The sequence below is a fragment of the Pongo abelii genome, chromosome 14 (genome assembly GCF_028885655.2).
Source record: "Pongo abelii isolate AG06213 chromosome 14, NHGRI_mPonAbe1-v2.0_pri, whole genome shotgun sequence".
In the NCBI taxonomy this organism is placed as follows: domain Eukaryota; kingdom Metazoa; phylum Chordata; class Mammalia; order Primates; family Hominidae; genus Pongo; species Pongo abelii.
In genome coordinates this window covers 105,889,253-105,911,064 of record NC_071999.2, presented here as the reverse complement: position 1 = coordinate 105,911,064, position 21,812 = coordinate 105,889,253, and the positions used below count along the sequence as shown (strand labels likewise).

The 21,812-nt window shown below is 43.2% G+C and overlaps 1 protein-coding gene across 13 annotated transcripts in view; it reads right to left on the bottom strand.

Annotated features, from left to right (window-relative positions):
• Positions 1 to 21,812, bottom strand: part of CLYBL (citramalyl-CoA lyase) — a 290,169-nt gene that overhangs the window by 170,771 nt on the left and 97,586 nt on the right. For 2 of the 13 annotated variants that reach the window (XM_063715009.1, XM_063715018.1), the window contains exon 1: positions 45 to 598. The exons of 5 other annotated variants lie outside the window; for them this stretch is intronic. In XM_063715009.1, the coding sequence (XP_063571079.1) occupies positions 45 to 139 (95 nt within the window). In that variant the 5' untranslated portion in view covers positions 140 to 598. Of the gene's footprint in view, positions 1 to 44; positions 599 to 21,812 lie in introns of those variants that run through there. 6 more of the 13 variants (XM_063715016.1, XM_063715017.1, XM_063715010.1 and 3 more) reach the window with 4 other exon arrangements.

Here is a 21,812-nt window from a genome sequence, read left to right as displayed (position 1 = left end):
AAAAAAAAAACCCAAGGTATTACCACAGTAAATCACCATCTTACTGTTCGGTCTTCTCTTCTTTTACATCAAGATTTGTTTTCTGCCAGCAACCTGAGAGCGGGCTCTTTCCTAAGCCGAGATCCCAGATCACGGTCATGTGTAGAGGCCAGCCCTGCTTGTCAAGGCTTAGAGAGCTGTCTGCAGTGCGTGCCTCTTCCCCATAGCCAAGTAGGCCCGAGAAATGCTAATACTCAGCAGGACGCATCAAGAACTTTCAGCTTCAGCAATGGCTAAGAAGAAAGTATCACAAATTGACTGAAATTATCTATAGCACAAAAGAAAAGAGAAGGAATTAATCAAAGTCTCTCTCTTAATGCAATGCTTGATTGAACTACCCCAATCCCTTTTTAAATAGGATACTGGTGGCAAGTGACCCCAACGACACGCCCTAGAGAGGTACACAAGGAACACTTGTTCCATTTTTTTCTTTTATGACCTCATTAAGGAGGATTTTGAAGATTGTTCCTGAATATAAGAACAAAGTGTCCTAAGACATCTCTAACTTTTTATGTCTTTAGCCTTTTGCTGCTGCAATGGCCTTTGCGTCTGTGTTTGTAACTCGGTGCGTTCTGCTCGTGCTCACCTCCCCACCAAAACAAGAACTGAGTCAGAAGTCTGCACGAAAACAATCACAGCTGTACCCTCTAAATGCAGAGATGAGCTGGTTTCTTACACCAGAAAGTTTTGCCAAGACCAACTTGGGATCCATTCTTGTTTTTTTTTTTTCGTCTTCTCCAAGTCGGAGCTGCCATTAATTAGCTCTGGGGGCTGTTTCCAGGCTCTTATCAAGGGAGGGTGCCGGCTGCCAACCCTGCCTGGTGTTGGGACTCCACTGCCAGGAACATTTTCCTCAAAGTGTTTGTTGATTCCACGCTTCGGTTTAATATGCAAGATTATATTTTACAATCAGAAACAAACAAACAGATTTATAACCGAAGGCTTGAAAGGCAAATAGGGGAAAATCGAGCGAAAGACTGAGCCTAAATGTAGTATTTTTATTGACTTCTTAGAAACCAAATAACCTGGCATATTAGTGTGTGCATTCTGCAACAGACATTCAGCCCCATTGTACTACTTAGAAGAGAATAAAAAGAAACCCTACTGTTTGAAACCCAGCGGAACATCCCCACAACAGGGCACAACTGTTCCCTCATGCATGAATGGGAAAGAGATGAAAGAAAAGATGGACTTCTGAGGTACAGCAAAAAACAAAGACAACAAAAGTGCTGACCATGAGGGAATGACACAACTCATTGCAGCGAAAAGGATAAGAGAAAGAAGAGAAAGGAGCTCAGACAATGGTGAGGACAGCCAAGTGACATGGAGGAGAATTGAAAAATCTACACAAGTGTCTTTTCTCTCCGCCCTTGATGAAAAACAATTAAATGTTGGTACATCTGTCACAAAAAAGATCACTGAAACCTGTAACCATCATGATGAATGGTAACTTACCTACCCAAACTGGAACTCTCCAGTTAAACCTTGTCACCTCTGTTTCTCACTTACCCTTATTAAAATGAAAAGTTTTCATTTCTGTGACAATTTACCACATCTGAATATGCTGTAACAAATTCTTATAGAGAGACTAAGGGGCACTGAAGATGCCCATGTGCCCATGGATGGGAACATGGATACGAAGGTTTAAACCACTCCACGGAAAAGATGGGCCTCAAGAAATTTCCAGAGAGAAACTACAGATTTTCCTCTTGACTCACATTACGATTACAGCCCTATTTAGTCTAAATTTCAGATTGGTTTTCATCCAGCAGCAGCTCCAACATTTTGGCTTTAAGAGTCGTTGCTCTCAAACCCTACTGCCAAGAAGATAGTGTTTGTAAACATTTAATATGAATGAAGAAAGCTCATGATTTATGCTACTTTCAGGTAAATGCAGTCATTGGTATGTGATGGCAATAATTACCTTTTGATGTTTCTGTTTTTCTTAAACAGAGCACACCTGTCCACACTTCACTAACATTGAGCCCTGCTAATGAAGTGTTCAGTGAGAAAATCCCATCTACCAAATATATGAAAAACCCACCATATGAAATCCCCACTAGATGTTTATTGCTCCGGAAGTCCACCAGCCTGGGAAAGTCACACGGTGTTTTAAAGCCAGCTCCTGGGCCTTATTCCTGGCTTGATAACGTGCAGCCCTGCACAAGAGCCAAAAAGCAGTTATTGACCCTGTCAGAATGCCTGATTAATGGATAAATGCTGTAATTGATTAGTAGAGAAGTGTGAATTAAAACAGGGCATGGCATCAATAACCAGCCTCTGACAACAGCAGTTGACGTACAATGTAAAACAAGAGCCTGCGGCTATATCTCATCAAAGGCACACTTTTCTTAAAACGGGAGAAAGGGTGAAGTAAACAAGCCTAGTGTCCTGTCCTCTTGGTAATGATGCTGTGTGAAGCCACCAGCACACGGCATGGGAACTCAGTCGTCAGTCCACCTTCATATATCAAGCAGCACAAAGCAGTTAAACATTTCTATTGTTCTGGGACTTAAAACAAAAGCATAGAAGACGCCCTATTCTCTTTTCATTTTTTCACTGGGAACTCTCCGTGTAAAACCTCAAAGAAAAGTGAATTCTGCCTGATTCAGTGCTCCAGGAGAGGTAGGAGGCACGGCTCACTGGAATATTGCTTCTATCTGCTACTGGAAGTGAAAAATGCATTCATTCATTCGCTCATTCATTCATTCATCCAGCATCTGGTATGAACCAGTGACTATTCTGGGCTGGAGAGTACAAAGATGAATAAGGTTTGTGGCAGGCTGAGTTGATGCAGACCCACTCCTGCTGAAATTACACACAGCTATTGGAAAATCTAAAGCAACTTAAAAAAAAAAAAAGGTTTCATGCGTAGCTCAGCTTGATAGAAAGAGGAAAGAGAGATTCCTAAGTGCCAGAAACAAAGCAGAATCTCCAGGGCTGGGAGGAAACCTCCAGCTGATGTATCCACCAAGGGCTGTCAGCCCTTGAAACAATAAGTAGGGGTCAGAGTGTCAACGCCCCTGGGGACAGAAGACACCAGCCAGGCCTGTGCAAGATGAGGGGGAAACTGGACCAAACCGGACCCCTTAAGAAGCTACCCAGTCCATGAAAAGGGAACTGGAAGAACCATGCTCACCAAAGAAACAGGAAGGAGGCCTGAGGTCTGCTTGAGCTCTGAAAAGTAACTAAAAGCTTTTGTATGAATCATCTGAATCAGGAGCCTGTGCTAAGAGCAAATGCAGGGATTAAGTTGACACCACCCAGATGGGTTGGAAATCACAAATAGAGAAATTAAAAATTAAAACTTGTTCAAGACCCTAAAATAACTGAGCCTTGGTTTGCAGAAGAAAAAGGCAAAGCAGTGCTCCAGAAACGTCTCCACGATCCAGGGCACTTGGACTCCCAGAGGCAAAAACAACCCCTGCTGAAGATGAGCTCACAATAAAAAATTCCAACCAGGCCATGAACGAACCTATCAAGCCAAGGGTCAGCAAGTACAACATGCGGGCCAATGGGTACCTGGGAACTGGAAACAAGTGACAACCTAAAAAATAATCTGATATATGTGTTTAGAGCTATTAAAGTGATACAAGAAGGAACAGTAACCATTGAAAGAATAGGACATGACTGAAAATAAAAATTAGGGGGGGAGGGAGGAGGGATAGCATTAGGAGATATACCTAATGTAAATGACGAGTTAATGGGTGCAGCACACCAACATGGCATATGCACACATATGTAACAAACCTGCACGTTGTGCACATGTACCCTAGAACTTAAAGTGTAATAAAAATACATATATTAAAAAAAGAAAATAAAAAAAGAAAAATTAATTTGAAAGAGAACCAAACAGCAGATTTAGAAGGAAAAAAACAGAGTCACTGAAATAATAAGTAAATTAGTAGATTATATATGGCCAATAAAAGAATTAGGGGCCGGGAGTCATGGCTCACACCTGTAATCCCAGCACTTTGGGAGGCTGAGGCGGGCGGATCACTTGAGGTCAAGAGTTCGAGATCAGCCTAGCCAACATGGTGAAACCCCGTCTCTACTAAAAATACAGAAAATTGGCCAGGTGTGGTGGTGGGTGCCTGTAATCCCAGCTACTCAGGAGGCTGAAGCAGGACAATCGCTTGAACCTGGGAGGCAGAAGTTGCGGTGGGCAGTTATCACATCACTGCACTCCAGCCTGGGCAGCAAGAGTGAAACTCCATCTCAAAAAAAAAAAAAAAAAAAAGAATTAGGGAACTACAGAATGGATGCAGGGAAATCATACAGAACATGGCACAGAGAGGTAGGAGATGGAAGATGTTAAGAAACGAGGGAACATGAGACCTTACAACAAATGCTAAAGAGAGAATAGAAAGAATGAGGACTTATGACTGAGATGTTTTCAGAATGGAAAGAAGCATTTAAGTTCTCAGATTGAACAGCACAGTCAGGAGCCAGATAAACAATCACAAATCAACACCTAACACATAATAGTGAAACTATAGAACACATAGAGAGAAAAGACAGATTACCCATGAACAAAGAACATTCACAGTAGAATGTTACTAAGCAGCAAAATCAACCCAAAATTAATGGAATAGTATTTTCAAAGTATTGAGAGAATACAGCTTTTAGCCTTGAACGCAACTAAGCAATCATCCAAGAGGAAGGGCAAAATAAACACGTTCTTCAGACAAAGGCTGAAGAAAGTTACTATTGTTAGACCTTTACTGAGAAAAGTGACCAATGGTATATTTCAGGATAAAAAGACTCAATCCAAAAGAAAAGAGTGGGATCCAAAGGAGTGATGGTGAGCAGAGAGTTGTAAACATGTAAGTAAATCTAAATGAGCCAGCAATATCAATTATAATGTTGTCTCACTTAAAACAAAGTACTGAAAAAAAAAACAAACCAAAAAGTTAAGGACTAGACTCTGATAACATGCTACACAGGTAACACGAAAGACTGGGAGTGACTATCAGAGCCAAAATATTCCGAGGCATTTTGATCAGAAGGAGAGCAGAGATATATCCATTAACTTTAGACTCAAATAAAATATGCATATTAAATTATAAATGTAATCACCAAAAGAAAAAATAGAATGTATAATTTCTAAATCAATAGGAAGAAATAAGCAAAGTAGAATAAATAAGAAAACTATAATAAAATAAAATAATAAAACTTAAAAAAATAAAGAGAACTAAGTACAATGAAAAGCAGGAAAAGGGGAAATACAGTAAGTAAACAGCATAGTATATAAAATTAGTAAAATACGGTAGTAAGACCAAATTTGATTACATTAGCAATCACAACAAATGTGAACAGATTAAATATCCCTGCTAAAAGACCAAGATTAAATTTAAAGAAAAAAAAGTTTCAATTAAATACTGTTTATAAAAGACACACCTAAAACAGAAGGACACAGAATGGTTGAAAGTAAAAAATAAAAAGGTGATTAAAATAAAAAGATATTGTCAAGCCAGGTGCAGTGGCTCATGCCTGTAATCCCAGCACTTTGCGGGGCTGAAGTGGGTGGATTGCCTGAGGTCAGAAGTTCGAGACCAGCCTGGCCAATGCAGTGAAACCCCCTCTCTACTAAAAATACAAAAAATTAGCTGGGTATGGTGGCGGGCACCTGTAATCCAAGCTGCTAGGGAGGCTAGAGGCAGGAGAATCGCTTGAACCCAGGAGGTAGAGGTTGCAGTGAGCTGAGATAGCACCACTGCACTCCAGCCTGGGCAACAAGAGCAAAACTCCATCTCCCAAAAAAAAAAAAAAAAATATATATATATATATATATAGTCAGGTGATGCCTGTTTTGTTTCTTGATGTGACTGGTTCCATAGAACAGGTTATTGGCTGGACATGGTGGCTCACACCTAATCCCAGCACTTTGGGAGGCCAAGGCAGTAGAATCACTTGAGGTCAGGAGTTTGAGACCAGCCTGAGTAACACAGCAAGACTCCATCTCATAATAAATAAATAAATAAATAATTCAGCCAGGCTCGGTGGTGCCTGCCTGTAGTCTCAGCTACTCAGAAGGCTGAGGCAGGGAGATCACGTGAGCCCAGGAGTTGAAGGCTGCCGTGATCTCACCACTGTACTCCAGCCTGGGTAACAGAGGGAGACCCTGTCTTAAAAAAAAACAAAAAACAAAAAAAACAAAAAAACAGGCCTGGTGTCGTGGTTTATGCCTGTAATCCCAGCACTTTGGGAGGCCAAACAGGCAGATTATCTGAGGTCAGGAGTTCAAGACCAGCCTGACCAACATGGAGAAACCCCATGTAGGAGAAATCTCTACTAAAAATACAAAATAAGCCAGGCGTGGTGGTTCATGCCTGTAATCCCAGCTACTGGGGAGGCTGAGGCAAGAGAATTGCTTGAACCTGGGAGGCGGAGGTTGCAGTGAGCTGAGATCATGCCACTGCACTCCAGCCTGAGCAACAAAAGCAAAATTCCGACTCAGAAAAAAAAAAAAAAAAATTCTCAACAGGTATTGCTGAGTGAGTGACTGAATTAATCAATATCAAACAAGATAGAAACTAGGGCAAAAACATTCTTAGGATAAAGACCATTATCTAATGATAAAAAGAACATTATATCAGAAAGAAACATTTCTCAAATTGCAGACATCTGAAATAAACAATAAAATTATTAGAATTACAGAAGTAACTGATAAATTCACAACCAGAAGCAGAAATGGATAGATCTAATGGACATAAATTTAGTAAGACTTGGACAGCATGTGAAGAAGCACTGCCTCATAGACACGAGTCCAGGAAATACCAGCCCAAATATGCTGAATTGGTTTGCTGGTTACTTCAAGCTGAAGGCATTTGGGAAATAGCAAATGCACAGAGGGGCTTTTCCTGAATCTCCCTTATCCAGTGAAATGCAGATTCTCCAGAAGGAAGCCAATTGTCATGAAAACCCTCTCTAGGCTTTTTTTTTTTTTAATCTATCAGGGGAGGTTAACAGGCAACAGGAGTCAAACCTAGAAGAAGCTGGAACTTGACACCTGGTCTGGACAGGCTACTGCCTATTTTTGCAAAAGCCCATGCCCCTTTTCATAATCATTTACTCCCTAAGTGGCCCCTACTTATCTCCCCATTCCCCTAGGAAGGGTGTAGAAAAGCTTCTGAGGCTGGGAGAGGTAGCTAATGCCTATAGTTTCAGTACTTTGGGAGGCCCAGGCGGGAGGATCACTTGAGCCCAGGAGTTATAGACCAGCCTGGGCAACTTAGGGAGACCCTGTCTCTACAAAAAAAAAAAAAAAAAGACAAAAAAAAAAAAAGCAAACAAACAAAAAACAGTAAGAGAATGCTAAAAACAACTTTATGGCAATAAACTTAACAGATAATGTGAACTATATTCCAGATAAATATAAGTAATCAAAAGTACTGTAATTCAATAAATGAAAGCTAGGAAATCTGAAGAGATCCTATGTTATTAAATATGCTGCATTAGTAGTCAAGACAGATACACACACACACACACACACCCAAGTTGACAGATAATTTCTAACAAGTTTTAACAAAAGCCTTTAAGAAACAGATTACTCAAGGCAGTGAATTCACAGTGGCTCACCCATGGAATCCCAGCATTTTGGGAGGCTGAGGTGGGAGGATCACTTGAGCCCAGGAGTCTGAGACCAGCCTGGGCAACATGGCAAAACCCCATTACTACAAAAAATACAAAAATTAGCCAGGCATGGTGGCGTGTACCTGTAGTCCCAGTTACACGGGAGGCTGAGGCAGGAGGATCCTGGGAGCCTGGGAGGCCGAGGCTGCAGTGAGCTGAGATCGTGCCACTGCACTCCAGCCTGGGCAACAGACCAAGACCCTGCCTCAAAAAAATAAAGAATAATTCTTTTTTTTTTTTTTTCTTATTTTTTTGAGATAGAGTCTCGCTCTATCACCCAGGCTGGAGTGCAACGGCATGATCTCAGCTCACTGCAACTTCTGCCTCCTGGGTTCTAGCAATTCTCCTGCCTCCTGCCTCAGCCTCCCGAGTAGCTGGAATTGCATGTGTGCACCACCACACCCAGCTAATTTTTGAATTCTTTGTAGAGACGGGGTTTCACCATGTTGTCTAGGCTGGTTTTGAACTCCTAACCTCAGGTGATCCACCAGCTTCAGCCTCCCAAAGTGCTGGGATTACAGGCATAAGCCACCATGCCAGCCCAAGAAACAGATAATTCATATCTTATACAAGCGGTTCAAGAAATTAAAGAGGGGGGCTGGGCACGGTGGCTCACGCCTATAATCCCAGCTCTTTGGGAGGCCGAGGTGGGCGGATTACCTGAGGTCAGGAGTTTGAGACCAGCCAGACCAACATGGAGAAACCCCGTCTCTACTAAAAATACAAAATTAGCCGGGCGTGGTGGCACATGCCTGTAATCCCAGCTACTCAGGAGGCTGAGGCAGGAGAATCGCTTGAACCTGGGAGGCAGAGGTTGCGGTGAGCTGAGATTGTGCCATTGCACTCCAGCCTGGGCAACAAGAGCTAAACTCCGTCTCCAAAAAAAAAAAAAAAAAAAAGAAATTAAAGTAAGAGGGAAAGTTTCCCACATAATTTTTTCCCAATTCATTTCTGAAAAAACCATAAAAACCGAAGGAGTCAAAAACAAGTATAGGCTGGGCGTGGTGGCTCACGCCTGTAATCCCAGCACTTTGGGAGGCCGAGGTGGGTGGATCACCAGAGGTCAGGAGTTTGAGACCAGCCTGACCAACATGGTGAAACCCTGTCTCTACTAAAAATATGAAAATTACCCAGGCATGGTGGCAGATGCCTGTTATCCCAGCTACTCGGGAGGCTTAGGCAGGAGAATCATTTGGACCCGGGAGGTGGAGGTTGCAGTGAGATGAGATTGCGCCATTGCACTCCAGTCTGGGCAACAGAGCAAGACTCCATTTAAAAAAAAAAAAAAAGAAAAGAAAGAAAAGTATAGGCCAGTCTCAATTTTACATTTCTATAAAATTCAGAATTTCAGCAAACTGAAAAATGACGTCTGCCGGGCATGGTGGTGCACACCAGTATTTCAGCTATTTGGGAGGCTGAGGCAGGAGAATCACTTGAGCCCAGCCTGAGCAACATAGCGACAATTACACCAATAATGCAAGGACAATTTAACATTACAAAACACTTTATTATTGTTCACTTCATTAACAGATGAGAAAAGAAAAGCCTTTTGAACATCTCAAGAGATGGAGAAAAAGCATTTGATAAAATTCAATACTCATTCATAATTTAAAAAAGAGTTTAAAAAGTTTGTTAAATAACATGGCAGATTATTATTAGTATTTGTCTCCGCTTTCTTTCTAAAACCCACAATGAAGAGGGGAGGAGTATAAATCCACAGAAACAGATATAACAGAAGAATCAATCCCTTATAAGAGATGTTAACAAACCACTGGAAAATGGAGAGTGGATCAACAAGTGAAAACACTGGCTACTAACTTCCTGCAGCCCCGGGACCTGAGAAACATGACAGGACAAAAGCATCAAGCTTATTTCTACCACAGGACTCTGGAACAGCTTAGGAACTAGAGGTTCCTGGTATCTCTGAAGGCAGGGTAGTGGGTTGGAACAAAAGGATTGTTTGGAAATCTGTATAGGCCGGGTGCGGTGATTCACACCTGTAATCCCAGCACTTTGGGAGGCCAAGGTGGGTGGATTCCTTGAGCTCTATAAAAAATACAAAAAATTACCCAGGCATGGTGGCATGCACCTGTAGTCTCAGCTACTTGGGAGGCTGAGGCAGGAGGATCACCTGAGCCCTAGAGGCCGAGGCTGCAGTGAGTTGAGATCACACCACTGCACTCCAGTCTGAGTGAGACTGTCTCAAAAAAAAAAAAAAGAAAAGAAAAAGAAAAAAAGAAAATCTCTATAAAGAGCAATTAGACCTTAACCTGTCCCATTCCAAAAGGGCAAAGGAAGTAAATCCCTGGAGAAATGGAACCCCAAAAAGCTTTCACTTTGTGGAGGCAAAACACAGTAAGGGGAGGAGTTAGTCAAAAGCTGAAACGGGCTGACTGAAAGTCCAGGTATGGAATAATGAGAATTCCCCAGTTGCCTCCTAGCCTTGGCTTCTAGAATGCTGGAAGCCAGGTCTAATCCCCTGAAGCTGGAGAGCACAGGATACCTCTCTGAAAAACAGAAGAGCCCAGGAGAACGAGCCTACAGACACTGATATGTGGTGATCCTCTGGTGAAGCTGGTGGGCCCTCAGCTGATAACCTTACAGTGAGGCCCATCAGTTCCACACACAAATAACTCTCTATTGATGGTTAAGTTCCTCATTTTCATTTATTTATTTATTTAGAGACAGAGTCTTGCTCTGTTGCCCAGGCTGGAGTACAGTGGTACGATCTCGGCTCACTGCAACCTCTGCCTCCTGGGCTCAAGTGATTCTTGTGCCTCAACCTCCCAAGTAGCTGAGATTACAGGCACCCGCCACCACACCTGGCTAACTTATTGTGTTTTTAGTAGAGACAGGGTTTCACCATTTTGGCCAGGCTGGTCTCGAACTCCTGACCTCAAGTGATCCGCCCACCTCGGCCTCCCAAAGTGCTGGGATTAGAGGCAGGAGCCACTGCTCCTGGTCCTTAAGTTCCTCATTTTTATTTTTATTTTTTACTTATTTATTTATTTTTGAGACGGAGTCTCACTCTGTCACCCGGGAGGAAGTGCGGTGGCGCAGTCTCCACTCACTGCAACCTCTACCTCCCCGGTTCAAGCAGTTCTCCTGCCTCAGCCTCCTGAGTAGCTGGGATTACAGGTGTATGCCACCACACCAAACTAATTTTTGTATTTTTAGTAGAGGTGGGGTTTCACCATGTTGGCCAGGCTGGTCTCGAACAGCTGACCTCAGGTGATCCGCCCACCTCGGCCTCCCAAAGTGCTGGGATTACAGGCGTGAGCCACCGCACCAGGCCAGTTCCTCATTTTTAAATATGGACTGATAGTCAAACACCACCAGACCTTTGACAGAAATTACCAACTTGAAAGATAAAAACCGAAACAAACAACCAGGAAGAGCACTCAAGAGAAACAGACAAAGCACAGAGCAGAACATAGCAAAAAACAGAACAGAGAAATAAGATATTATAATACATGCAAAAACAGGGATAAAATATCATTTATAAAAGAAACATGGTGGGCTGGGGTAGAGGATCGCTTGAGCCCAGGAGGTCAAGGCTGCAATGAGCCGAGATTGTACCACTGCACTCCAGCCTGGGTGACAGAGCAAGACCCTGTCTCAAAAACAAACAAACAAACAAACAAACACGGCCAGGTGCCATGTACTCACACCTGTAATCCTAGCATTCTAGGAAGCTGAAAGCAAATTGCTCGAGCCCAGGACTTTGAGACCAACCTGGGCACATAGCAAAACCCTGTCTCTACAAAAAAATATATTTAAAAATTAGCCAGGTATACTGTCTTGTGCCTGTAGTCCCAGCTACTTGGGAGGCTGAGGCAGGAGGATCATTTGAGCCCAGGAGGTTAAGGCTGCAATGAGCCATGACCGCACCACTGTACTCCAGCCTGGGCAACAGAGCAAGACCCTGTCTCAATCAATCAATCAATCAGAAACATTAAAGAACATGAAAAAGCTATGAGAAATAAAAATTTGAGGCCGGACATGGTGGCTCATGCCTGTAATCCCAGCACTTTGGGAGGCCAAGGAGGGCGGATCACCTGAGGCCAGGAGTTCAAGATCAGCCTGGCTAACATGGTGAAACCCCGTCTCTACTAAACATACAAAAATTAGCCAGGCATGGTGGCAGATGCCTGTAATCCCAGCTACTCAGGAGGCTGAGGCAGGAGAATCACCTGGACCTGGGAGGCGGAAGTTGCAGTGAGCCAAGATCACACCACTGCACTCCAGCCTGGGCGACAGACCAAGACTGTCTTTAAAAAAAAAAAGAGAGAGAAATAGAGAAATACAAAGAAAGCTCCTAGAACTAAAACACATAAATTTTCAGACTGGAAGGCCTATGGAACACCTACATAATTAACAAAAATGATCCCATCAAAGTACATTAATGCAAAGTTTGAGAGGACTAGGGAGAAAGAGATCTTCAAAAGAGATCTTCAAGAAAGATTTTCAAGAGAGAAAACAATTTACAGAAAAAGGATCAAGAATCAAAATGGCACCATTTTAAAGCAATGGCAGCATTAGAAGCAAAAAAGGGAGCAATGCCTTTAACATTCTTAGGGAAAACATTTTCCATGAAGTCTGAAGAACACCAAAGACCTTTTCAGACATATAGTCTCAAAAACATTTAACTTTCACGAACCCTCTTTTCACATAACTACTAGAAGATACACAGCCCTGACTGAGGAAATAAGCCAAGAAAGAAGACATGGTTTCCAGATACTGGAAATACAGAGTACAAACGGAGCAAACACCAGGATTATGGTGTTTTATAAACAATGGAAGTTTTAGAAACACAGAAATGCAGCTGGCCTAGAAAGCGACAAGTTCAGGATAGAAGACTCCAGAAGGAATTCCTTTAAAAACAAAATCAAAAGTAGTAAAGGTATATTGCTTAATATTGATGACTTTGTCAGAGTTTGAAGAAAAAATTAGTTTTAGCAAAAGAGTCAATTACTGGCCAGGCGTGGTAGCTCACACTTGTAATCCCAGCACTTTTAGAGGCCAAGGCAGGGAGATTCTTGAGCTCCAGACTTGGAGACCAACCTGGGCAATGTGGCAAAACTGTGTATCTACCAAAAAAAAAAACTCAAAAAAACAAAAATTAGCTGGGTATGGTGGCACACACCTGTATTCCCATGTACTTGGGAGGCTGAGGCAGGAGGATCACTTGAGCCCAGGAGGCAGAGGTCAGAGTGAACCAAGATCACGCCACTGCATTCTAGCCTGTGCTATAGAGCGAGACCCTGTCTCAAAAAAAAAAAAAAAAAAAGTCAACTGCTAACTCCAGGGGGACAAAAAGTTATATGAGAAAGGAAAATTGTAGTGTACCGTATGGCTCAGCTGTGAACACTGCTTTCCTTGGCACAGAATAAACACTGAAGTGTGTATCAGGGGTATAATATGACAAAAGAGAACTGTCTTCAACTTCCATAGCAGAAAGTCAATGGTACTATAGACAGAATGTTTCTGTCCCCTGCAAAATATGTTGAAGTCTTCATCCCCAATGTGATCAAATGTGGAGGTGAGGCCTTTGGTAGGTGATTAGTCATGAGGACTGAGCTCTCATAAATGAAATCAGCACCCTTATAAAAGACAGACTCCCTCACGCCTGTAATCCCAGCACTTTGGGAGGTCAAGGCGGGTGGATCACGAGGTCAGGAGTTCTAGATCAGCCTGGCCAAGATGGTGAAACCCCATCTCTACTAAAAATACAAAAAATTAGCCGGGCGTGGTAGCGGGCACCTGTAATCCCAGCTACTCCAGAGGCTGAGGCAGGAGAATCGCTTGAACCCGGGAGGCGGAGGTTGCAGTGAGCCAAGATGGCACCACTGGACTCCAGCCTGGTGACACAGCAAGACTCTGTCTCAAAAAATTAAAAAATAAAAAATAAAAAAAGCTGGGCGCAGTGCCTCACGCCTGTAATCCCAGCACTTTGGGAGGCTGAGGTGGGCAGATCACCTGAGGTCGGGAGTTCGAGACCAGCCTGACCAACATGGAGAAACCCCGTCTCTACTAAAAATACAAAATTAGCCGGGCGTGGTGGTGCATGCCTGTAATCCCAGCTACTTAGGAGGCTAAGGCAGGAGGATCACTTGAACCCAGGAGGTGGAGGTTGCGTGCCGAGATCGTGCCATTGCACTCCAGCCTGGGCAACGAGAGTGAAACTCCGTCTCAACAACAACAACAACAAAAAAAAGACGGACTCCCTCACCCCTTCTGCTATATGAGGACGCAGTGAGAAGGTGTGTGTCTGTGGACCGGGACGCGCAGGTGCTTCCTTAGCACCAGACATTGAACCTGCCAGTGCCTGATCTTGGACCTCCAAGTCTCCAGAAGTGTGGGAAATAAATTTCTGTTGCTTATAAGACACCCAGTTTATGGTATTTTGTTATAGCAGCCTAAATGGACTAAGACAAATAGATAACTGTGAGCAGTGGCTCACACCTGTAATCCTGGCACTTTGGGAGGCCAAGGCAGTCAGATCACTTGAGGCCAGGAGCTCGAGACTAGCCTGGCAAAACCCCTCTCTACTAAAAGTACAAAAATCAGCTGGGTGGGCAGCGGACGCCTGTAATCCCAGCTACTCAGGAGGCTGAGGCATGATAATCACTTGAACCTAGGAGGCAGAGGTTGCAGTGAGCTGAGATCACGCCACTGCACTCCCTCCTGGGCAACAACAGCAAAACTCTGTCTCAAAAAAAAAAAAGGTAGACACTAAGAGAAGCTGGGACACTTGTCGATAGCTTGAAGGAGATGTGCTTACAAAGCAAAGGTTATTTTCCACTTCATCTTTGGCAGAGATGTATGTGAAACATCACTGTAAGCTATGGGTAAGAATTCCACAAAGGGACGGAGTCAAAAACCAAGAGAGGGGCTAAATGGTGTATCAAGATTCCCCAAGGACAGGGAAGAAACTAGGGGGGCTGACACTGGAGAAGAAGAAGGACACCTCTCATTTGGGAAAGGAAGATAAAGAAAAGGACTGGGGAAGTGCAGGGGTTTGGGAAAAAGTAATATCCCTGGAAATATAGCCCCTCTTTTACTTTTCTTTCCTACCTGCATAAAAACTCACAAGTCCCCTCTTGTCCTACATTGTCTTCATAAGTCTCAATGACAAGGACCACTGAAAAAAGTGCTGTGCAGTATAAATAATAACAGCTTTATTATTCCTCCAGCTCCACTGGGGCAGAGAAACACAGCAGACGGTCCCTGGGAAGAACAAATGCCATGTGTGGCCCCGTGACTGCCTCGTCCAGAATGCATCCTTGCGACATTGCTCTGGGCCTCTGGAGAGGACGGAGAAACACTGTCCAATCTCAAGTTTCTTTAAAAACAAACAAATAAAAACACAAGTCACCATTTAAAAATAGGTAAGGGTAGGCCGGGCACGGTGGCTCACGCTTGTAATCCCAGCACTTTGGGAGGCCGAGGCCGACGGATCACGAGGTCAGCAGATCGAGACCACAGTGAAACCCCATCTCTACTGAAAATGTAAAAAATTAGCCGGGCTTGGTGGCGGGCACCTGTAGTCCCAGCTACTTGGAGAGGCTGAGGCAGGAGAATGGCGTGAACCCAGGAGGCGGAGCTTGCAGTGAGCCGAGATCGTGCCACTGCACTCCAGACTGGGCAACAGAGCGAGACTCCTTCTCAAAAAAGAAAAAGAAAAAAAAAAAAGTAAGGGTGAAACCAGCTACTGAAATGCGGTGGGGAAGCTCTCTCCCCAACAGGCTCTTTGCTACTGCTTCACTCCACAAAGCTGCTTCTCTGCATTCCCTATTTATTGAAAGAATTCACACATAAGAGTCTACAAAATAAACGCTCCTCATCGAAAGTTTGGGAGAGAGGTGGGCAATCTCTAGGAATTAATTTTGAAGGGGTTACACTCTTTCAAAGAAAGAAAAATCAAGCTTAGAAAGTGAGAAGAATGTGCTAAGAGAAAACAAATTCTATCTTTTCAACTGCAGCTTTTTAGGAAGAGACACAGGAATGAAACAGCCAGGGAACTTCTGGAGCACCTGTTCTTGCTAGGAACTGTTTTGTATGCTATTTTGTGAAAAAGAAAGAAAAGGACAGGGATACAAGCTGAGAAGGAGAAAATGTATCTCCCATTGGCCAGGACATGGACAAAGGCAGGTTCTCGGGTCAATGAGAAACACAGTAGCGGAGGACGGTGCTGCCAGCTGTGTCTTCGGCCAGGGCTGCTGTGACAGAGAACCACAGACTGAGTGGCTTCACTGACAGACATTTATTGTCTCACAGCTGTGGAGGCTGGAAGTCTGAAACTGAGGTGTCAGCAGGGCTGGCTCCTTCTGAGGACTGGTAAGAAAGGATTTGTTCCAGGACCCTCTCCTCGGCTTGAGCATGGCCATTGTCCCTCTATGCATGTCCACTTCTGCACCCGAATTTTCTATTTTTATAAGGACACCAATCATATTGGATTAGTGCCCAACCTAATCACTCCTTTTTTTTCTTTCTTTTTTTTTTTTAGACGGAGTCTCGCTCTGCCGTCCAGGCTGGAGTGCAGTGGCGTTATCTCGGTTCACTGGAACCTCCGCCCCCCTGGTTCAAGCAGTTCTCCTGCCTCAGCCTTCCGAGTAGCTGGGACTACAGGCGCCCGACACCACACCGGGCTAATTTTTGTATTTTTAGTAGAGACAGGGTTTCACCATATTGGCCAGGCTGATCTCGAACTCCTGACCTCATGATCCTCCCATCTCAGGCTCCCAAAGTGTTGGGATTACAGGCGTGAGCCACCACGTCCAGCCTAATCACTCTTTTTAAATAATTACATCTACAATGGCCATGTTTCCAAATACAATCACATTCTGAGTACTTGTGGTTAGGACTTCAACATATGAATTTGTGGAGAGGCAGCACAATTCAATCCATAACAACAGCTAGTATTTACTGGGCTCTTACTGTGTGCCAGGTACTATGAATGAATGTCTCATCTAACCCTCTTAACCTATTATCTCCATTTTATAAATGAAGAAATGAGGCACAGAGAAGCTAAGTAATTTGCTCAAGGTCAACCAGCTGGTAGAATTTCAGAGCTGGAATTTCAGAACCTGGTCCTCATGGGTCCAAGGGGCTAACCACTATCCGTCCATTACTCTATATCATTTCAGTGTTCCACTCATTCAGGTATCTTTTTAACAAAATCAATAAATATGCATAAATGGCGAACTGAGTGAGTGAATAAATGAAGTATATGAATGGGAAATAAACAAATTAGGTGGATGACTGAGAATTTCTACACAGTAAGGTGGGACCACTGTACAAAACACCCAGCATCAGGCCGGGTGTGGTGGCTCACGCCTGTAATCCTAGCACTTTGGGAGGCCAAGGTGGGTGGATCACCTGAGGTCAGGAGTTCAAGACCAGCCTGGCCAACATGGTGAAACCCAGTCTCTACTAAAAATACAAAAAAATTAGCCAGGTGTGGTGGTGGGCGCCTGTAATCCCCGCTACTTGGGAGGCTGAGGCAGGAGAATGAACCCAGGGGGTGGAGGTTGCAGTGAGCTGAGATTGCGCCACTTCACTCCAGCCTGGGTGACAGAGCAAGACTCTGTCTCAAAAAACAAAACAAAACAAAACAAAATACCCAGCACTCTTGTAGAGTCCCTAAGTCCAGGGTGAATGCTAAATTGAACCTGGCTGAAAGCATATCAGTTGTGGGTCCAAAAGAATCTGTGTTTGGTGGTAGAAGACACAGGCATTCATGATTTGTGCTTGCCTCAACCCTAATGAAACAATTTTGAAATGACTTTCAAATGTAACGGAAATGAAATTTGCATAGCTAGCCTGGGAAAAGCATAATACGGGCAAGTGTACAAATCCCCAGGCTTTATAAATACCCTCACACAAAGTCAACTGTCATTGCAGCAACAACATGACTAACTGTCATTACAGAGAGAACTGTTTCTACTAACTAGTGTTTCAAACTTTTTAATGTGTTTTATTATAAAACATATCATTGTAGATGTTCATTCGAAATCATTAATCCAGGCTGGGTGCAATGGTTCAAGCCTGTAATCCCAGCACTTTGGGAGGCTGAGGGGGGCAGATCACGAGGTCAGGAGTTCGAGATCAGCCTGGCCAACACGGTGAAATCCCGTCTCTACTAAAGACACACAAAAAAATTAGCCAGGCGTGGTGGTACGTGGCTGTAATCCCAGCTACCTGGGAGGCTGAGGCAGGAGAATCACTTGAACCCGGGAGGCGGAGGTTGCAGTGAGCCGAGATCGCACCACTACACTCCAGCCTGGGCAACAGAGTAAGACTCTGTCTCAAAAATAAATAAAATAAAATAAAATAAAATAAAATAAAATTGCATAAAACTAGCACTTAAAGTACTCAAATTCAACTACTGGTGTTTGGAAGAAAAAAGTCTAAAGAAGAGAAATAATTTGAACAGTATGACCTGCTCAGCCTGCACGTTACTCATTGAGGGTAAGAAGAAAGATGAAGTCGCTCTGTGAAAGTCATTCCAGATAGTCAAGGTTCTGTGAGCTTCTGTCTTGTGTTGGGGACTTAGTGTGATGCCCAACATGTTTAAAATCACATTTCAAGCCTGGACAACACAGCAGGATCCGTCTCTACAAAAAAATACAAAAATTCGCTGGGCTTGGTGGCATGGCACCTGTAGTCCTGGCTACTCAGGAGGCTGAGGCTTGAGGATTCAGCCCAGGAGGTCAAGGCTGCAGTGAGCTGCAACCGCTACATTCCAGTCTGGATGACAGCACAAGAACCTGTCTCCAAAAAATAAATAAATAAAAATAAAATAAAATATCAAAATGCTCCTTTTCCTCCAGTCTGACTCTAAATGCAGCCATCTTCTCCTTCCAGAGCTCAGCTGAAGAAGCAGAGATGCGCTCCAGTGCTGGAGGGAAAATAGGTAATCAAATTAGGAACATGTGGATCTACTGTAACATGATGAGCAATTTGGACTTGACTATATGTGATTTTCCCTTTACTATTATTGACTTTAGACTGAATGCCCAAGAAAGGTGCACTTACTACATATCACCTTCCATAATACTCTATGAATAAGTTTTGGTCTCAGAAAAACATGGCACCGATAATCCAAAATTACGAGGAATCCAAAAGCCATCTCCACCACAGCACAGCCACCGTGCCTACCTGACTATGACCTTGAAATAACTGGAACCCCAGGAGGCTCTCAGGATGCAAACCAGGCAAGAGTGCCCTGGAGGGTGGAAGAACGAATTTACACAGAAGCTTGATGCAGTTTTTGTAGTTTTGCTCTTTTGGCTATACAGTGTTTGGCTCAGGGGCATTTTATATCCTTCCCAGTGGCTTTGTCTTTATTATGTTGTTTTTAAAAACTGGGGCAAAATACGTCAGGCATGGTGGCTCACGCCTGTAATGCCAGCACTTTGGGAGGCCAAGGCGGGTGGATCACGAGGCTAGGAGTTCAAAACCAGCCTGGCCAAGATGGTGAAACCCCGTCTCTACTAAAAATACAAAAATTGGCGGGGCGTGATGGCACGAGCCTGTAATCCCAGCTACTTGGAAGGCTGAGGCAGGAGAACTGCTTGAGCCCGGGAGGCGGAGGTTGCAGTGAGCCAAGATCGTGCCATTGCACTCCAGCCTGGGCAACAAGAGGAAAACTCTGTCTTAAAAAAAAAAAAAAAAAAAAAATTGGGGCAAAATATACATAACATAAAATTTAGCATTTTAACCATTTTTAGGTATACAGTTTTGTCCTTTCACAATGTTATGCATCCATTACCACTATCTATCTCTAGAACTTTTCCATCACCCCCCACTGAAACTGTAAGCCCACTAACACCAATTCCCCATTCCCTCCTTCCCCCCAGCCCCTGGTAACCACCATTCTCATTTCTGTGCTGTGAATTTGACTACTCTAGGTACCTCATGTAAGTACAATCACATATTTGTCCTTTTGCATATGGCTTATTTCACTCAGCATATCTTCAAGGTTCATCTGTGTTATAGCAGGTATCAGAATTTCATGCTTTTTTTTTTTTTTTTGAGATGGAATTTTGTTCTTGTTGCCCAGGCTGGAGTACAATGGCACAATCTTGGCTCACTGCAACCTCCGCCGTCCAGGTTCAAGCAATTCTCCTGCCTCAGCCTCCCAAGTAGCTGGGATGACAGGCATGTGTCACCACACCTGGCTAATTTCATACTTTTAGTAGAGACAGGGTTTCACCATGTTGGTCAGGATGGTCTTGAACTCCTGACCTCAGGTGATCCGCCCACCGCAGCCTCCCAAAGTGCTGGGATTACAGGTGTGAGTCACCGCGCCTGGCAGAATTTCATTCTTTCTTAAGGCTGAATAATATTCTTGCGTGTGTGTGTGTGTGTGTGTGTGCGTGTGTACACCACACTGTAGTTACCCATTCACCTGTCGATGGACACCTGGGTTGCTTCCATCTTTTGGCTATGAAGAATAATGCTGCTATAAACATGAGTGTACCCATGTACCCAGGGACACAGTATCTGAGTTCCTGCTTTCAACACTTTTCTGTATATGTTTGGAAGTAAAATTGCTGGATCATAGTTATTCTATGTTTAATGCTTTCATTGTGGTTTGCTTAAACATAATGTTGCAAACATAATGTTGTAAATAGATGCATAACTGCAGTGTGCTGGACACAGTGGAGGTAGATGAGATTTCAAATTGCCCTAGATAACCAAGAGTTGCCTTGTTTTTTGTCTAAGTTTGGCTCATGTGGGATGCTAGGAAGGATTAAAGACTATGCTTAGGATCTGTGCTCAAGATGACCCGTGCATATGAAAGAAGTCCGTCTGCTGACAACAAAGTATTTAATATTCTAGGACAATGAAGTGTACTACCATCACGTGCTACTTCCTTTTAAATTAATTATATCAACTTAAACAACACATTTATTGAATGCTGACTGTCAAAGGGCCCCCAAACCTGGCGTGTACACCTGGTTCTTCTAAGTTTGTACACAGTTGAGCACCTGGCTCATAGAAAGTACTCGACACAGGCCGGTTTCCCTGTTCACAGGTCATAGTGTAAATACTTAACCTAGCAAAGAAAGAAATGCATTGTTGTTAGACAAGTTATAAATCGATATAACCATTATATGAGTCCTAATTAGCATCCAAATTAGTCTGCAATCATGATTTAGGTTTACAGGAAATCAACCTATGGCAACTGGGCTATTTTATAATGCAGAACTAGACTTTAAATGTTCTGAGGACATCCGTATAACTGGGTCACTGGACTTCCAAAAAGAGAAAGTAACCATCAAAGTAATATATTCCAAGAAGATCTCTATATCTGGGTCACTGGACTTCCACAAAGAAAATGAAACCATCAAAGTAATATAAATAAATCTTTCCCTTACTCTTTCCTGAAATGTGTCAGATAAAGGAAAAAGATATCTGAAGGCTTGAAGGAAATGAATGACAACACTCATTCAGAGTGACAACCCTCATTCAGAAGAAAGATCTGAATGTCATTAACAATATAAAGAAGTCTCCTTCTCTTGTTAATGGCTTGAGTCTTCACATAAGCAACTTTTACATAAATAACTTCCACAGGTGCTTTTTTCCTTTACCACATTCTCTAGAAGTCACTGACAACTGCAAACACAGGAATATATCTACATGCATAAGCTTAGGTTTTGTTTTATAACTGTGAAATTTATGAGACATAGCATTATATAAATCTTTATGCATGCTATACATTATCTTATATGTACAAGCTTTTTTATGTCTGTTGACATAAAAGTAGGAGTTTCCAACCAGTGGATAAGAGAAGATTAAGGTCAAATTTTTCATTCTGCTCTAAACCCAGGAGATGAGCCTACAAATAAAACAAACAAATGCATTGTTTAAAGGAAAAAATATACATAATCTTTCTGAATACATCTCCTGTGTAAAGGACATGTATAAAAAATGAACTAATTTCAGCCGGGCACAGTGGCTCACGCATGTAATCCTAGTGCTTTGGGAGGCCAAGGTGGGCGGATCACGAGGTCAGGAGATCAGACTACTCTGGCTAACACGGTGAAATCCTGTCTCTGCTAAAAATACAAAAAATTAGCTGGGCATGGTGGCATGTGCCTATAGTCCCAGCTACTTGGGAGGCTGAG